General features: G+C 37.2%; 2 protein-coding genes across 2 annotated transcripts in view; both read left to right on the top strand.

Moving 5' to 3' along the window:
- LOC135715010 (sodium-independent sulfate anion transporter-like) overlaps window positions 1–13,850 on the top strand; it is a 140,629-nt gene that overhangs the window by 33,747 nt on the left and 93,032 nt on the right. The gene's annotated exons all lie outside the window — the stretch shown is intronic.
- LOC135715011 (uncharacterized) overlaps window positions 7,004–13,850 on the top strand; it is a 42,580-nt gene continuing 35,733 nt past the window's right edge. The window contains exon 1 of the mRNA XM_065238420.1: window positions 7,004–7,258. Coding sequence (XP_065094492.1) covers window positions 7,177–7,258 — 82 coding nt within the window. The 5' untranslated portion in view covers window positions 7,004–7,176. The remainder of the gene's footprint in view (window positions 7,259–13,850) is intronic.

The following is a 13,850-nucleotide window of genomic DNA, read 5'->3' as shown; positions in this document are numbered from 1 at the left end:
CGTCAACTCAGATGGACGGAATCCCAGAGCGTTATTATTGTTTCATCTAGATTTATTCCTGGCCCACTGCGCACTGGAAGTTTTCGAGCAACGCGGCGTCTATGACCGGAGCAACTCTATGTCGAGTTCAGTATCCAGAAAGTCGTTAAAGCTGGAAGGGTACAGTGGCACATTGGGGCAGATCATACAAATTTAACGACATGTATCTTTTGACATCATTTGCTGTAATCTAGATCACTATATTTGTTTAGTTTTCCAGATGGATAAGAGATGTCTTCTGATGCCATTAGAACTGACCTTGATTACTAAATTTTGATCTTGATCAGTTGTATATTTTGATAGAAGCATCTTCCCGAAGCAACACCTCCAGCAAAGTTGTTCATATGGATTGATTGAAGTATTCTATCGAAGCAAAATCTTCGACAAAGTTGTTCAAATAGATGAAGATAACTAAACTATGATCCCATGATGCTTTGAAAAGGCGCATTAATGGAAATAATTTCTTATGTTCAATTTCTGTTTGAATGAGTAGCACTTAATCTATTTTTGATTAGAATGGTACCAATGGCAATTCTAAAGGAGCTCTGTTCAGAACTCCAAGAAAATAATGAGGTAGAAATTCTGAAATGAATTTCAAGGTATATTTGAGGAGAAGAAATTAAGTTCTGAATTCCTAGATGATTCTGAAGAGGCTTGGATTTAAGGACTATACCAGATGAATTTTAAGGAAAACTCGAAGGGATTTATTAGCAGAATTCAAAAGGTGTTCGGAGGATAAATTCGAAGGAATTCTGATGAAGTCCCAAGATATAACTTCAAGAGAATTAAATATATATATATATATCAGAAGATTATCAGAAAAATTTAAAAAAGGAGCGCAATTTACATGAAATTCTTACGTAAGCTTCATGGAAATTCAGAATGAATCAAAGGGATTTTAGAGGCGAATTACGGAGGATTTCTGAGGATCAGAAATTCTGAGTTTAAAAAAATGAGGATAATTTCAAATGAATTTAACTATTGAAATATGTATATAGTTGTACATGTTAAGAAGGATTCCAAAGTAATTCTTAGGAGAATTGCTAGGGAATTCCAAAGAACATTCCAAGATAGCTTCGAGGAGAGTAAATACAAAATTTACTAGAAAGTTTATGGAGAATTTTATCATTATTCTGAGAATGATATATTGATATATTTTTTACATTCCATGTCAAAAGAGAAGTTTCTCTTCGCAATGTTGTTGAACAGAACACTATAAATATAAACCGTAAAATTTATGATGAAAATTGGATGACATATATGTCACATTACACTAAAGAAATACAAAAGTAATGTATCACAATTGATCTGGTGTCCTATAAACAACTTATAACACAACACGTTGCAACTCCTAGTATGGCATTACCGAAAATTATTTCTGAAGAGCTGTGAGTGTGTTGGTTTATTTCCTTTAAATTCCGTTATAGTTGCTTATCTTTTGACAGATCGCGTATCTATTCCGTCTACTACTTGCAGACTTCATTATTGCCAAGTATTGATTGAGTTTAACATCAGTTCTATTCTGAACACATTATTATTGTAAAAAAAATTATCACCCCGGAGACGTATTCAACATTTGTGTCATGACTAATATTGAAATGCCACCAGAAGAATGTTTGTACCGTGACACGGGGTGAAGTTTATTAGTACACCGTTCAATTTCCGTTTTTATGTGAAAATGTAGGAACTAATAAATTCACAAAGCCTCTTTATATAATTAATTACACGCCTCCAATTTACCTTCACTATTGTCTTTTCTATGGCCAAAAGTCTTGTCTTATAATGTACCGTATGCGTGATAATGTTTGCACCATTAAACAATGTCAAAATTTAAAAAAAATTCTCAAAAATTTCGTTTTCGAGTTTTTTTTATTTATTCAAAGGGGAGATGTTTCTCAGAGTCTTAAACTTTTTTATTCATCGATCGAGTTTCCACTTGCTGCAATTACGGCCTCCACACGCTTCAGGAATGCACGGCAGGTTCTAATAATGTAGTCTGGATCCATTTATCTCCAGGTACGGGTCAATGTTTGTCTGAGGCCTGCTGTACTCGGGTGGTGTTTAGAACATGCCTTTGCCTTCATGACACGCTATATTGAGTAATTCAGCGGATTAAGATCGGGGCTGGATGGCGGCCACATATCCTTCGCCCAGAACGGAAGATGTTCCTACAACCACTTCTGAGTGCGGTTCGAAGTGTGGCACGGAGCCCCATCTTGTTGAAATACAACATTTAGCTTCAGACCGTACTCTTTGGAAGAACATACTTACTTAAAATCCCGATGTAGACCTCCGTGTTGACCTTGTCGCCTTCTGGAATGAACACTGGGTCCATTTTTTTGCCATCGGAAGCCACCAATCCAAACACCATAACGCTAGCAGGATGCTTGGTCAGATACACGTTCTTGTGTTCGTTGGCCACGTCGGTTCTGGAATTTGATACGGGATCGACGGTAAACATGCTCTCCTCGGTGAACAGGATTATCGGATTTTTTCGCTTAAGGAAGTTCAAGATTTTCTTGCATCGTTCGACTCGTAGCTCCCGGATGCGGTTGGTAATCATGTGAGTTTTTTTTCCGTGCCCTCGACTTCGTCCCGCAATCTTCCTTTACGATCTTTCGTGCCGTAAAGTCACTGATCCCGTGTTCCTTTGCCATTTTCCTTATTGAACACACTGGATTCACACGAATCTTCCTTTTGATAGCAGCGATAACCCTCGGAACCCGAGCTGACCTCGGACGACCTGTGGCCACCTTCGCGGATAGTTGTCCTTTCTTTTCTCGGTCTAAAACCCTTTTGACGGTTCACCGGGACACTCCCACGGCGATTGAAATGTCTTTTTGCGACTTTTGCGCGTGGGACAAATCACGAATACGCTGCCACTTCGTCATGGTGCAACTATCAAACTAAGTAAATCATTTTCTTTTAAACACAGCCTACTAAGGTATGAGCTATAGGTTACGTGCATGCAAAGAAAACCAAGGCATTGTATGCACAGGTGAAGCGGGAACCTTATTTGTACGATGGTGCAAACATTATCACGCATACGGTAGGGTAAATTTGAAAGGAATTGATGTGATAATTTAAAGGAAACGCTGAGGAGGTTTTCTGGAAAATCCTAGGCAAAATTCTAAAGGAGCTCTGTCCAGAATTCAAAGAAAATTTTGAGATTTAGTTCTACGAAATCGTGAGGTGAATATTTGGGGAGAAAAAAGGAAGATCTGAATTCTTAAGTGATTCTGCAGAGACTTGCATTTGAGTCATGAAGACGATACCAGAGGAATTTTAAGGAAAATTTGAGAAGATTTATTAACAGAATTTAAAGGGTGTTCTGAGGATGATTTTAAGGAATACTGATTTATTTCCAAAATATAACTTCAAGAGAATTCTGAAAAAAAATATATCAGAAGGTTATTAGTCAAATTCCAACAAATTCTTAGGAAAGCTTCAGCAAAACTCCGAAGGATATCCAAGGGATTTCTGTGGAGAATTCCGGAGGATTACTGAGGACCGCTTTGAGTTGAGAAATTGAGAAGAATTTCAAATGAATTTAATGATTGAAATATGTAGTTGCAAGGGAATTTTAAGAAGGATTCCAAGGTAATTCTTAGGAGAATTTCTAAGGAATTCCAAAGAAACTTTCATGATAATTACGAGGAGAGAACATACAAGTAAGTTTGAAGGAAAATTTTATGATAATTCTGCATATGATATATTGTTATATTTTGACATGCCATGTCCAAATGGAATGCCCGAGTTTTCCTGGTTTTCCCAGTTTCTTTTCAAATTCCCGGTTATTTTAAGGTTGGCTGGCCAAGGAAGGGTGTCTTGGTTGGTAAGGTTGGTTTCTTTTCAGAAAATCTAGGCTATTATGTTTCAGCATGTTTTTCTCTTATATTTAAGCATCCAAAGAATTCGATATTTTGATTGAGTTTAAAGGGCGTATCGTTTAAAATCCGCACACACAAAATTCATTCCCAAAATTCGTTTTTATCCGATCATCACCAAATTTCCAGGGAGTAAAAAGAAACAACTAAAGTTAGTTTTGGTATGATTCATTTAATTTATTTTGCCTTTAAATCTGAATCTGCACGACCTCAGAAACTACAGATTTTTGCATATTAACCCATGCTTTTTTCATTACTTCTACATTCTTCACTACTTTAGGTCGTTTTAGAAGGTGGTGTTTCATAATGGCCCAGTATTTTTCAACTGGGCGCAGGGGGGGGGTTCAGATCTTTCAACACGAAATCGACATCATTCGACTTATACTCTAGCACGTCCTTCGTGTAGTGGCATGATGTCAAATCCGGCCAGAAGATCGTCGGACCGTCGTGAGCCTTCAGGAGAGAGAGAGAAACCGCTTTTGGAGACACTCTTCCTAATACACCTGTCCATTCATCGTGCTTGCGGTAACGAAAGGTGTACTCCGCTTTCCGGAAGTACAAATCACTTGCCAAATTAAGAGCTTCTTGGCGAACTTCGACATCTTCTGTGTCCGGACGTTCTCGGGAACATCACACTTATCCTTTGCAGTCACATACACACACTTAGAAAAAATCATGTAAATTTAGGTGCTCTGAGAGTGACATATACGAGCGTCAATTTTGACATAAATTTGAGTCATAACAGACGCGAAATATAGTCCAATCAAACGCACTTTTCGTCGACCAACGAAATTTTCAGTCTCGGAGCACCTAATTTTACATGATATGTATGTTTACGTCTCATCTTTTATGTCAAAGACGAATTCCGTTACGTGTAAAATTAGTTATTTTGAAGTGTGCACGTTTCCTGGAACCTGTTTGAAGTCTGCCTTCACATATGTCTCGTCATCCATTACGCAGCAGTGTGGCTTCGTTAACTTCTGGTCGTACAACTTCCGGGCACGGCTTTGTGCGACCGTATTCTGTTACTCGTCATGGCTTGGTTTCACGAAAGTCTTGCTCACATGCAACTTTTTAGCCACATCTCGAACTGAGGTGTTCAGTTTCCGTTTAAAGGCCCTAACCACGCGTTTGTGATAGTTCTCGTTGACCTGACGGATCTCCGCTTCCAATCAACAGTCAGACGTTCTTCGAATTGTTTTATGATACCAGACACCGTGGAATTCGCGATTCCCAACTTTGTCTACGCAAATTTTCAATTATTTTACCCAACGGATCAAAAGTTAGAGCAATTTGAGTGTGTGCCGATTTTAAACGGTACACCCTTTAATTCTATTCCGAACACCTTATCATTGTTTAAAAATTTATGATCCCAGAGACGTATTCATGACGTGTCATGACTAATACTGAAATGCCACCAGAAGAATGTTGGTACCGTAAAACGGTGTGAAGTTGATCATTAAGGTGAAGTTTATTAGTACACTGTTCAATTTCCGTTTCTCAACAATATATTTTTTTATAATATTGTATAAGATAATTTGTTTAGTATTTCATTAAGTAATTTTAAATAGTACTTTTAAAACGTTGGACTTCGGATGTTAATCTAATTGCATGTATAGAGGTTTTTTTGCTTTGGTTTGTTTTTTTCCGTCGATCTTGTTTTCCGTGCTGAGCACCAATGCTACCGACGTGCCAGGAAGGCAGCTCCCACATCTGGACCCTACCTATCGACCCATCAACTCATGAACCGGGGACCAACGGCTTTACTTCCCATCCGAAGGAAGGCGTGATGAAGATGTTATGCCTCAGAACATCCCGGCGGCGCCGACTGGGATTGAACCCAGGCCTGCTGGGGTGAGAGGTAATCACGCTTACCACTACACCACCGGCGCCGTTATAGTATAGAGGTACCAGATATGTTTTTCAGTCAGTTGGATGCGAAGGATCGTCAGCCAGGCGGTTCTCCGAAACGACCCAATACCGCTGCAGAGTTCGAAGACTATTATTGTATTAATTTTTCTGTAAAGTTTGAATATTTGGCAAAATTCCTATTTCATATTTATATCATAGTTGGACCTAGTTATTTCCTGTCTGACATATCAACCAACATTTCGTTCAATATTGAAAGTACCGTCTTCTGGTAAGGAAATCAACTGCCTGAAAAAATTTTGAGTTACTGTACTGAAAAGAATTAATCATTTGCATTTTTAATCTAAGTTTAGTTAAAAAGATAAACCAAGCATGCAATTCCAAAACTAAATTAATACATAAGAAAAGCATTTACTAGTACCGGTTTGAGAGGTATTTGTTTGTATGCCAAACATATGACAGGAAAAATATTCAGATGTATCGGTAAAAAGTGATCAACTTCCCCAGGTTTTACGGTACCTGCAGACGAAGCAATATGAGTCTAATTCACGAATATGAAAACACTAATTCCTCGCCGCACGCGCGCCGTTTGTGAGAGAAAGTATTTGCGAGCGCACGCCGCGCGAGCAATCACTTTAAAATTAAATTTACTCGTATCACTTGCTGTTGCTCCTCGCTAAAACACGTCCTATAGCTAAATACTGCTGCTACTCCATGTTGCATATTTCATACTCAGCCTACTAGAATAAGCCGCCGCTGTCACGGACTGCCATCACAGTCTCAAATCGATGAGGCGCCACCGAAAACTCGATCTCACTCTTTCTCTATTTTCTCTCTATAGGCCTAATTTTTTTGGCAAGCTTATTTTGAGAACGAATCGTGACTTTTGCCTCTGCTGGCAGCAAGCGGGTACCCAAGTAGGTACACCTGTGGTAAGAGAATAATTTTCCTCCTGGGACCGGTGGTGTTGTGGCAGAGCGATCATTGGAGGAAACTTCAGTGCTTTCAGTTTGTCCACGGAGGTGGATGATAAATGGTTCAAATTGTGTGCGGAAACGGCTGGTCAGCAGAACTAGAGAAATCAGTCAGTCAAGTGAAGCGGATTGATGTGGTACAAATGAGGAACGTGAAATAATTAGTCATCCAAATTGATAAAGTATTCTAATCAAAGTAGCTCTACCAGGATCTGTTGTCATAGAAGACTCGACTGATTATAAATCAAGAAGAAAGTGCAAATTGAATGACATAACCATCCTGGTGCTTTGGTATTGACCAGAAGGAAATTGTGATAGTGTTTCTAGAAAATAATTGAAAATTTCATCGGGCTGCTGATTGACAGTGGACAAGTGAAAGGAAAACCGAAAATAAAACAACAGAAACAATGGAGGAAAGCAACGATGTGGTGCTGTACATTTACGATTTGACCCAAGGCATGGCTGCTATGATGTCTCAGATGCTGCTAGGTGAGTTCAGTTATATCGTACCTACATGACACACATAAGTACATACATAATCGGTTTCTATGGAGACGCGTGGTGGTTCGTTAGCAATACAATGTTTTCGTTTCCGAGCTGGTGCCATAAATTTTCTATTATAGTTTTTAGATACAGACAAATAGTTGAAATTACGCCAAACGAAACTACTCACACCTATTTTCCTGTTTCTCTAATTAAAGCTGCTAATCGTTAGAAAGTAGAATGCTTAAGTTCAATAGTTTGTACTACATAATTGTGGGTGTCGATTTTTCTTCAGTCGATCAACTTTAGTTTCTCGAACTCTTGTTTGATAAACTTTCTAGGTATTTGAAGCTTCTTTGATTAGGCTGATTGATCCTGATTGATCAACCTACCGGTGACAAGTGCCTTTCTCGTGTAATATTATGCTAGGTTCAGACTGAGCTGATGAAACATGTTATAAATCTATCTGGACTAAAAATGTCTTGTCGATGATTATTACTCAAGGTATTAAATAGCTTCATTTCATTACGGTCCCCATCACAAAGGCATCCAAAACTTGTATAAGTGATGTCAATGTTGGACTCTCAATATCAGGTCCCTATGGGTGTCCATAGCATTTACGGGTGAAAGAGAAAGTTGGGAAAATTAGTTTGCAAATTGAAGGCAAATTAGTTCAAGAACCAAATTTCAATAGTGGTAACTGACTTTGAACAAAATTACATCAAACATGTTAAATTGTCGAAACAACTAGTTATTAACGATATAGGTTAAGGAAAAATCTATACCCTAGGATGGCTCCTAAATACTATCGATAAAATCGATCTTCATGAAAATCGAAGTGAAATGTGGTTCAGATATTTTTAAAAGTCTTGAGAAACCCTTTCAGATATTACTAACCCCGTTTTACGGCAAGTATGCGCATTTTGGTTAAAGCTGTCAAAAATTAATTTAAATCAACAATAGAGCATTTCCAGCCCAAAACGCAAACCGGTTGGACATGATTGTTTTCGATTTGAATTAAATTTTGCTCATATGTTGGCTACTACCCAAGGTTGCATTTTTCATATAACACTTTCCTCCAGGTTTTAGAATATAACATCAGCTTTCTTCACAATAAAAATTAGAAAAAATCGAAAGGGGTCCTCCGATAAAGTCAACGTTTTATTATTTCTTTACTTTCATACATTATTATACATTTACTGTTGTTTCCATTTCAGTGCTTTTTTATCAAAGACCATTTCTAAATCATCTTCTTAGATGTTATTTTGATCAGATAAGTTGTTTCAAACTACGATTCTTTTTTTTTTTCTTATTTTAATACAGTTTTAAAAACGCCTTTTTAAAAAGTTACTCTTGAGGGGAAAAAAACATATTTATATTAAAAAATGTTATCAATTAACAATATGGTTCTGCCGGCGCCGGTGGTGTAGTGGTAAGCGTGACTGCTTTCTAACACCCCAATTGAGTTCTCCATGCAGGATCTCACGAACACTACACTAATAATATAATTTTACACACACTAGCGTATACTGTCATATGCACGGTAAGAATCAAACTTCCATTTATGAGTAAAAGTGAACCCATTGTCGATAAAAATGACATTACTAATTAATGAGTTATTTATTATACCAATTAAGTAGTATCTGTTAACTACTGTTAGCAGAAACTCATTGTTGTTAAAATAATTTACTCATTAATGAGTAAAGCCACTTTTATTAAAAATGGGTTAACTTTTGCTCATAAAAGGGTATTTAACTGTTACCGTGCAAGCGTAGGGTTTGTTTTCGTTTTGTTGTTTATTTTTACTTTAGAATGACAGTTCTTACAGCAAACAAAAAAATTCTCACAGCTAACAAAAAATTTCATCTCACTAAAACTCGCAAATCGCACCAATACGAACCCGCCTGGAGAGGACTATGGGTCTGGGTTCAATCCCAGTCGAGGTCGGTGGGATTTTTCTGAGGCATAAAAATCTCTGGTCACGTCTTCCTTCGGAAGGGAAGTAAAGCCGTTGGTCCCGGCCCATGTGTGTTGAATAGGTGCGATATCCTACGCAGGTGTGGAAGCTGCCTTCCTACACATTCGGTTGCCGTCAATGGATGACAATCGATGTCCGTCGGTGATTCGCACTAGATTGCGGAACAGAGACCGACGTTAAATAAAGGAAAAGAAGAATATGTTCCACTCTTCTATTATCCCCGACGCTAGCGCCACTAGTGATACGAAAGGTGACTAGAACACTGTAAATTGAGCGCTTAGCAGTTGACAACTCAGTATCAACAAGGCTATCGAAAACCACTCACAGTGGAGTAAAATTTTGCTCAGAATTGTGAAACATTATCTGTTTTAAATTATGTTACAATTTTATTCAAACTGGAGGTTATGACACAATAGAATATAATATGCAATAGAAGAACAATTTCTCTGTTCACTGTGTTAACGCACATTCAAGTGTCTGTTGAAGGTCAGCACCGCGAATTGATCAAAATTGCGGACGATCACTGTCAGTACATACAAACGGATACTGAACAAGTTCACATGTTTATTATCGGATGCACGAACGGCTATTTATGTCAAAGAATCAGTTCAATTCAACCTTCGTACCAACGAAGTTATTGATGGCAACTGGTTCTTGGGCATTACAGTTGTACGTGGCATGAAGATGGGTAATTATGGTGTTTTGTATCATTCTCCCAGTTATAGTGACCAGCGTTTTGTTGAAGTTTTAGAGAACTGGCTCGAGACATTCCTTGATTCTAGTAAATTAAATATATTGGCTGGTGATTTTAATATTAATTGGCGTGATAACCATAATTCGAATCATTTGAAGCGTTTAGCTGAGTTTTTTAATTTAAAGCAAACGGTAAATGAATATACGCGTATTTCTAGGCACAGTAGAACTTTAATTGACCACGTTTATTCCAATTTTGATTCCATTTGTTCAGTTACGGATACTGATTTGAAAATAACCGATCATGAGACTTTAGTGATTAATGTCTTAGACCATGTTAACGATAACGATAATTTTGTAAAATTGAAGTGCTGGAGGAAATATTCGAAGCAAGCTGTTTCAAATCTTGTTGAGAGAAGCCTGGATTTTCCATTCGCGGCCGGTAACTTAGATGAATCTACAGCTGTTCTTAATAACGCTTTGAAAACGTGTACCAATCAACTAGTTGAGCAAAAGTTTGTTTCTTTGAAAAACTTGAACAGCTGGTACAATTTGGATCTTTTGCGTCTTAAACGGAAAAGGGACAAATGGTACAAAAAGTTTTGTAGATCTAATAATGACAATCATTGGACTAGGTACACAATCGCGCGTAATAAGTATTCACAATCGATAAAGAAAACTCGTTGTGAATATGTTCAAAGGAAGATTGATCAGCATCAAAACAACAGCAAAGAGTTATGGAAAATTTTGAAATCTTTATTAAAACCTAGTAATTGCAAACCGCGGTCCATAACTTTTAATGGCACATTAGAACAGTCAGAACAAGTAATTGCATCTAAGTTTAATGATTATTTCGTAGACAGTGTTTCATTGATTAATCAATCTATTGAATTGGTCGATGAACCTGACGAAATAAAACAGCCAGTTAATAGTAGTTGCAGATTTGAAGTTTTTCACCCAATTACATTAGATGAACTTAGAGTTATTTGTTTTTCATTAGGAAAATCGGCTGGAGTAGATAATGTTAATGCTAGAGTTATTCAAGATTGCTTTCATGTCATTGGCCACATCTTTCTGGACCTTATTAATGAATCATTGCAGAATGGACATGTGCCACAAATTTGGAAGGAATCCTTAGTGATTTCTATTCAAAAAGTTGCTGGAACGATTAAAGCCGAAGAGTTTCGTCCCATCAACATGTTGCACACATTAGAGAAAATCTTAGAACTTGTTGTTAAAGGCCAGCTGTTGGAGTATTTGAATAGCAACTCTTTGTTGATACCAGAACAATCGGGATATCGGGAAGGTCATTCTTGTGAAACTGCATTGAATTTGGTGTTAGCAAAGTGGAAAGACAACTTGGAGCGTAAAGATACGATTGTTGCTGTTTTTTTGGATCTGAAACGCGCTTTTGAAACAATTTCTAGGCCCTTACTGTTAAGTACAATCAAGCGCTTTGGAATTACGAGTACTGCATATAAATGGTTTGAAAGCTATTTGTCTGATAGAACTCAACGGACTGTTTTTAATGATTCTGTTTCCAGTCCCGTGGGGAACAACTTTGGAGTGCCCCAGGCAAGTGTATTAGGGCCCCTTTTATTTATTATGTATATTAATGACTTGCGACGTGTTTTACGGTTTTGCGACATTAACCTTTTTGCAGATGATACTGTGTTATTCATTGCAGCTAAGGATTTAGAAGTTGCCGTCTCACTATTGAATGAAGATTTGCAGTATCTAAGTAGATGGTTGAAGTGTAAGCAGTTAAAATTGAATACAAGTAAAACTAAATTTATGGTAATTTCGCGGAATCGATTAAATGAGAACGTCTCTGTTGTAATTGATGATGAGACTATTGATCGCGTTCAGGAGATGAAATATCTTGGCGTGATTATTGATGACAAACTTAAGTTCAACTCTCACATTGACAATGTCATCAAGAAAATTGCCAAGAAGTATGGAATTCTATGTCGATTGAAAAACGATTTAACTATTGCCAGTAAAATACAGCTATACAAATCAATCATCTCTCCTCATCTAGACTTTTGCCCATCCATTTTATTTCTGTCCAATGCAACACAAATATCGAGATTACAGCGCTTGCAGAATAAAATAATGCGTTTGATTTTGAGATGTAATAGATTCACTTCCTCAACTTTGATGCTAGACGCCTTACAATGGTTGTCGGTGAAGCAAAGAATTGTATATTTGACTATGGTGTTCATTTTTAAAGTAGTTAACGGTTTGCTGCCTCGATATTTGTGTGATCGAATTGAAAGAGGAAGTGACTATCATAGATATAATACTAGAAACGCGGATGAAATAAGAACACCACATTTCTTGACTTGTGCTTCACAGAATTCATTATTTTTTAAAGGAATAAATGTTTTCAATTCGATGCCTAGACACATTAAACGTACAACAACATTAGCAGTATTTAAGAGACATTGCATTTCACACGTTAAAACTGTCTTTTGAACGGTTATCCAGTGATTTTTTTTTTATGAATTGACAAATTATGTATCTTGACGAAGTTATTTTTAACGGATTACTTTGTATGGATAGCTGTTATAACGACTTTTTAATAATTATTGTAGCACTGCAAAAACTATTTTGTTCGCCACGATGGTGATGATGGATTTTTGATATATGATTTAATAGTAGTAGTAAAAAAAATAGTAGTCTACAAAGGTTTGAGCCTCGCGCGCGTATTACGGATATAGAGGACTGAATTTAACATTTGATAAAAAAAAAAAATGCAATTTTGAAGCTTATTTGGAAGATACCTTGAGTTAGTAGTAAGTTTTCTGGCAAATGTTGAGGGTTCGTGAGCATTCCTGACATTGCTGAAAATTATGATAGCATCAGATTGCGGGGTTACTAGTGTAATAGGATGCTTTGTTGATTGTTCATTAACTCTTGATTGCTTGTAATACTTATGAATATTTCAGGTGGACAAAAAGGCGAACTAAGAGGTGGACGCGTGAGCTTTTCAAAATTTATATCGCTGTGAAGCAACTGTAAACTCTAGAGGGAATTTATATCTGTAACTGAAACCAGTTCGATTTTGTTTGCCAACCTGGTTAAAATGTCATATTTAATTATCTTAAAGATAAATCGTCCAGCTCAAACCTTTGTAGGGGTAAGAGGTGGGACCATCATCATCATCAAAACACGGGATAGATTGCACTAATGGTTCAAGGTTCTTTTGTACACGAAATACCTATCTTCTCGTGGTAAGTTATGTATAACTTATATTTGGGACAATTACTACACGTTGGCTACACATTACTATAGCAAAGTGCTTAATATCTATTAAAATGTGACTGCCTATTTTGAGCGGGAGAACCGATTTTGGGTCGAAATACAAGAAAATTGCCCTTATGTACTATTTGTTAAAATTTGTGCGGCAGATTGTAAATGCTCGATTTAGATATTCAACAACAATGGAGTTCCCCAAGGCTGATCACTAATGTTTATAACATTGGCGTAAACATACCGCCAACATATAAAGACTTTCAACATGTACTATCTGCTCACGATTCAATTGGCTGCCAACTTGAATCTTATGTGTAACTTTACCTGAACTGTTCATACTGTTTTCTACACGGCGAATGAGAACGACTCAAATTTGAGTTTAGTTCACTCATAATCGCCAAAAGTGCAGGAACTCAGTGATGAGTTAATTTGCCTCATGTTTTTCCAGGTTTTTCCAGGATTTTCCAGGGAAAAATTCCTGAATTTGAGAAAAGTAAAGATTGGATTCACTCAGTCTATTGGTACTACTCCGAGACTGAATAAAATTTTCGTTAATTTCCTCATTTCCCGGCAGATTTTTTAGGTTTTCCACAGGAAACCATGAGACAAATTTTACTCATCGCTGAGTTCCTGCACTTTTGGCGATTATGAGTGAACTAAACTCAAATT

This window comes from Ochlerotatus camptorhynchus, unplaced genomic scaffold, assembly GCF_037179485.1.
Source record: "Ochlerotatus camptorhynchus isolate MF236.1 unplaced genomic scaffold, CSIRO-AGI_Acam_v1.1 ptg000778l, whole genome shotgun sequence".
NCBI lineage: Eukaryota > Metazoa > Arthropoda > Insecta > Diptera > Culicidae > Ochlerotatus > Ochlerotatus camptorhynchus.
The sequence above is the reverse complement of the archived record's forward strand: the minus strand, read 5'-3'. Positions and strand labels throughout refer to the sequence as shown.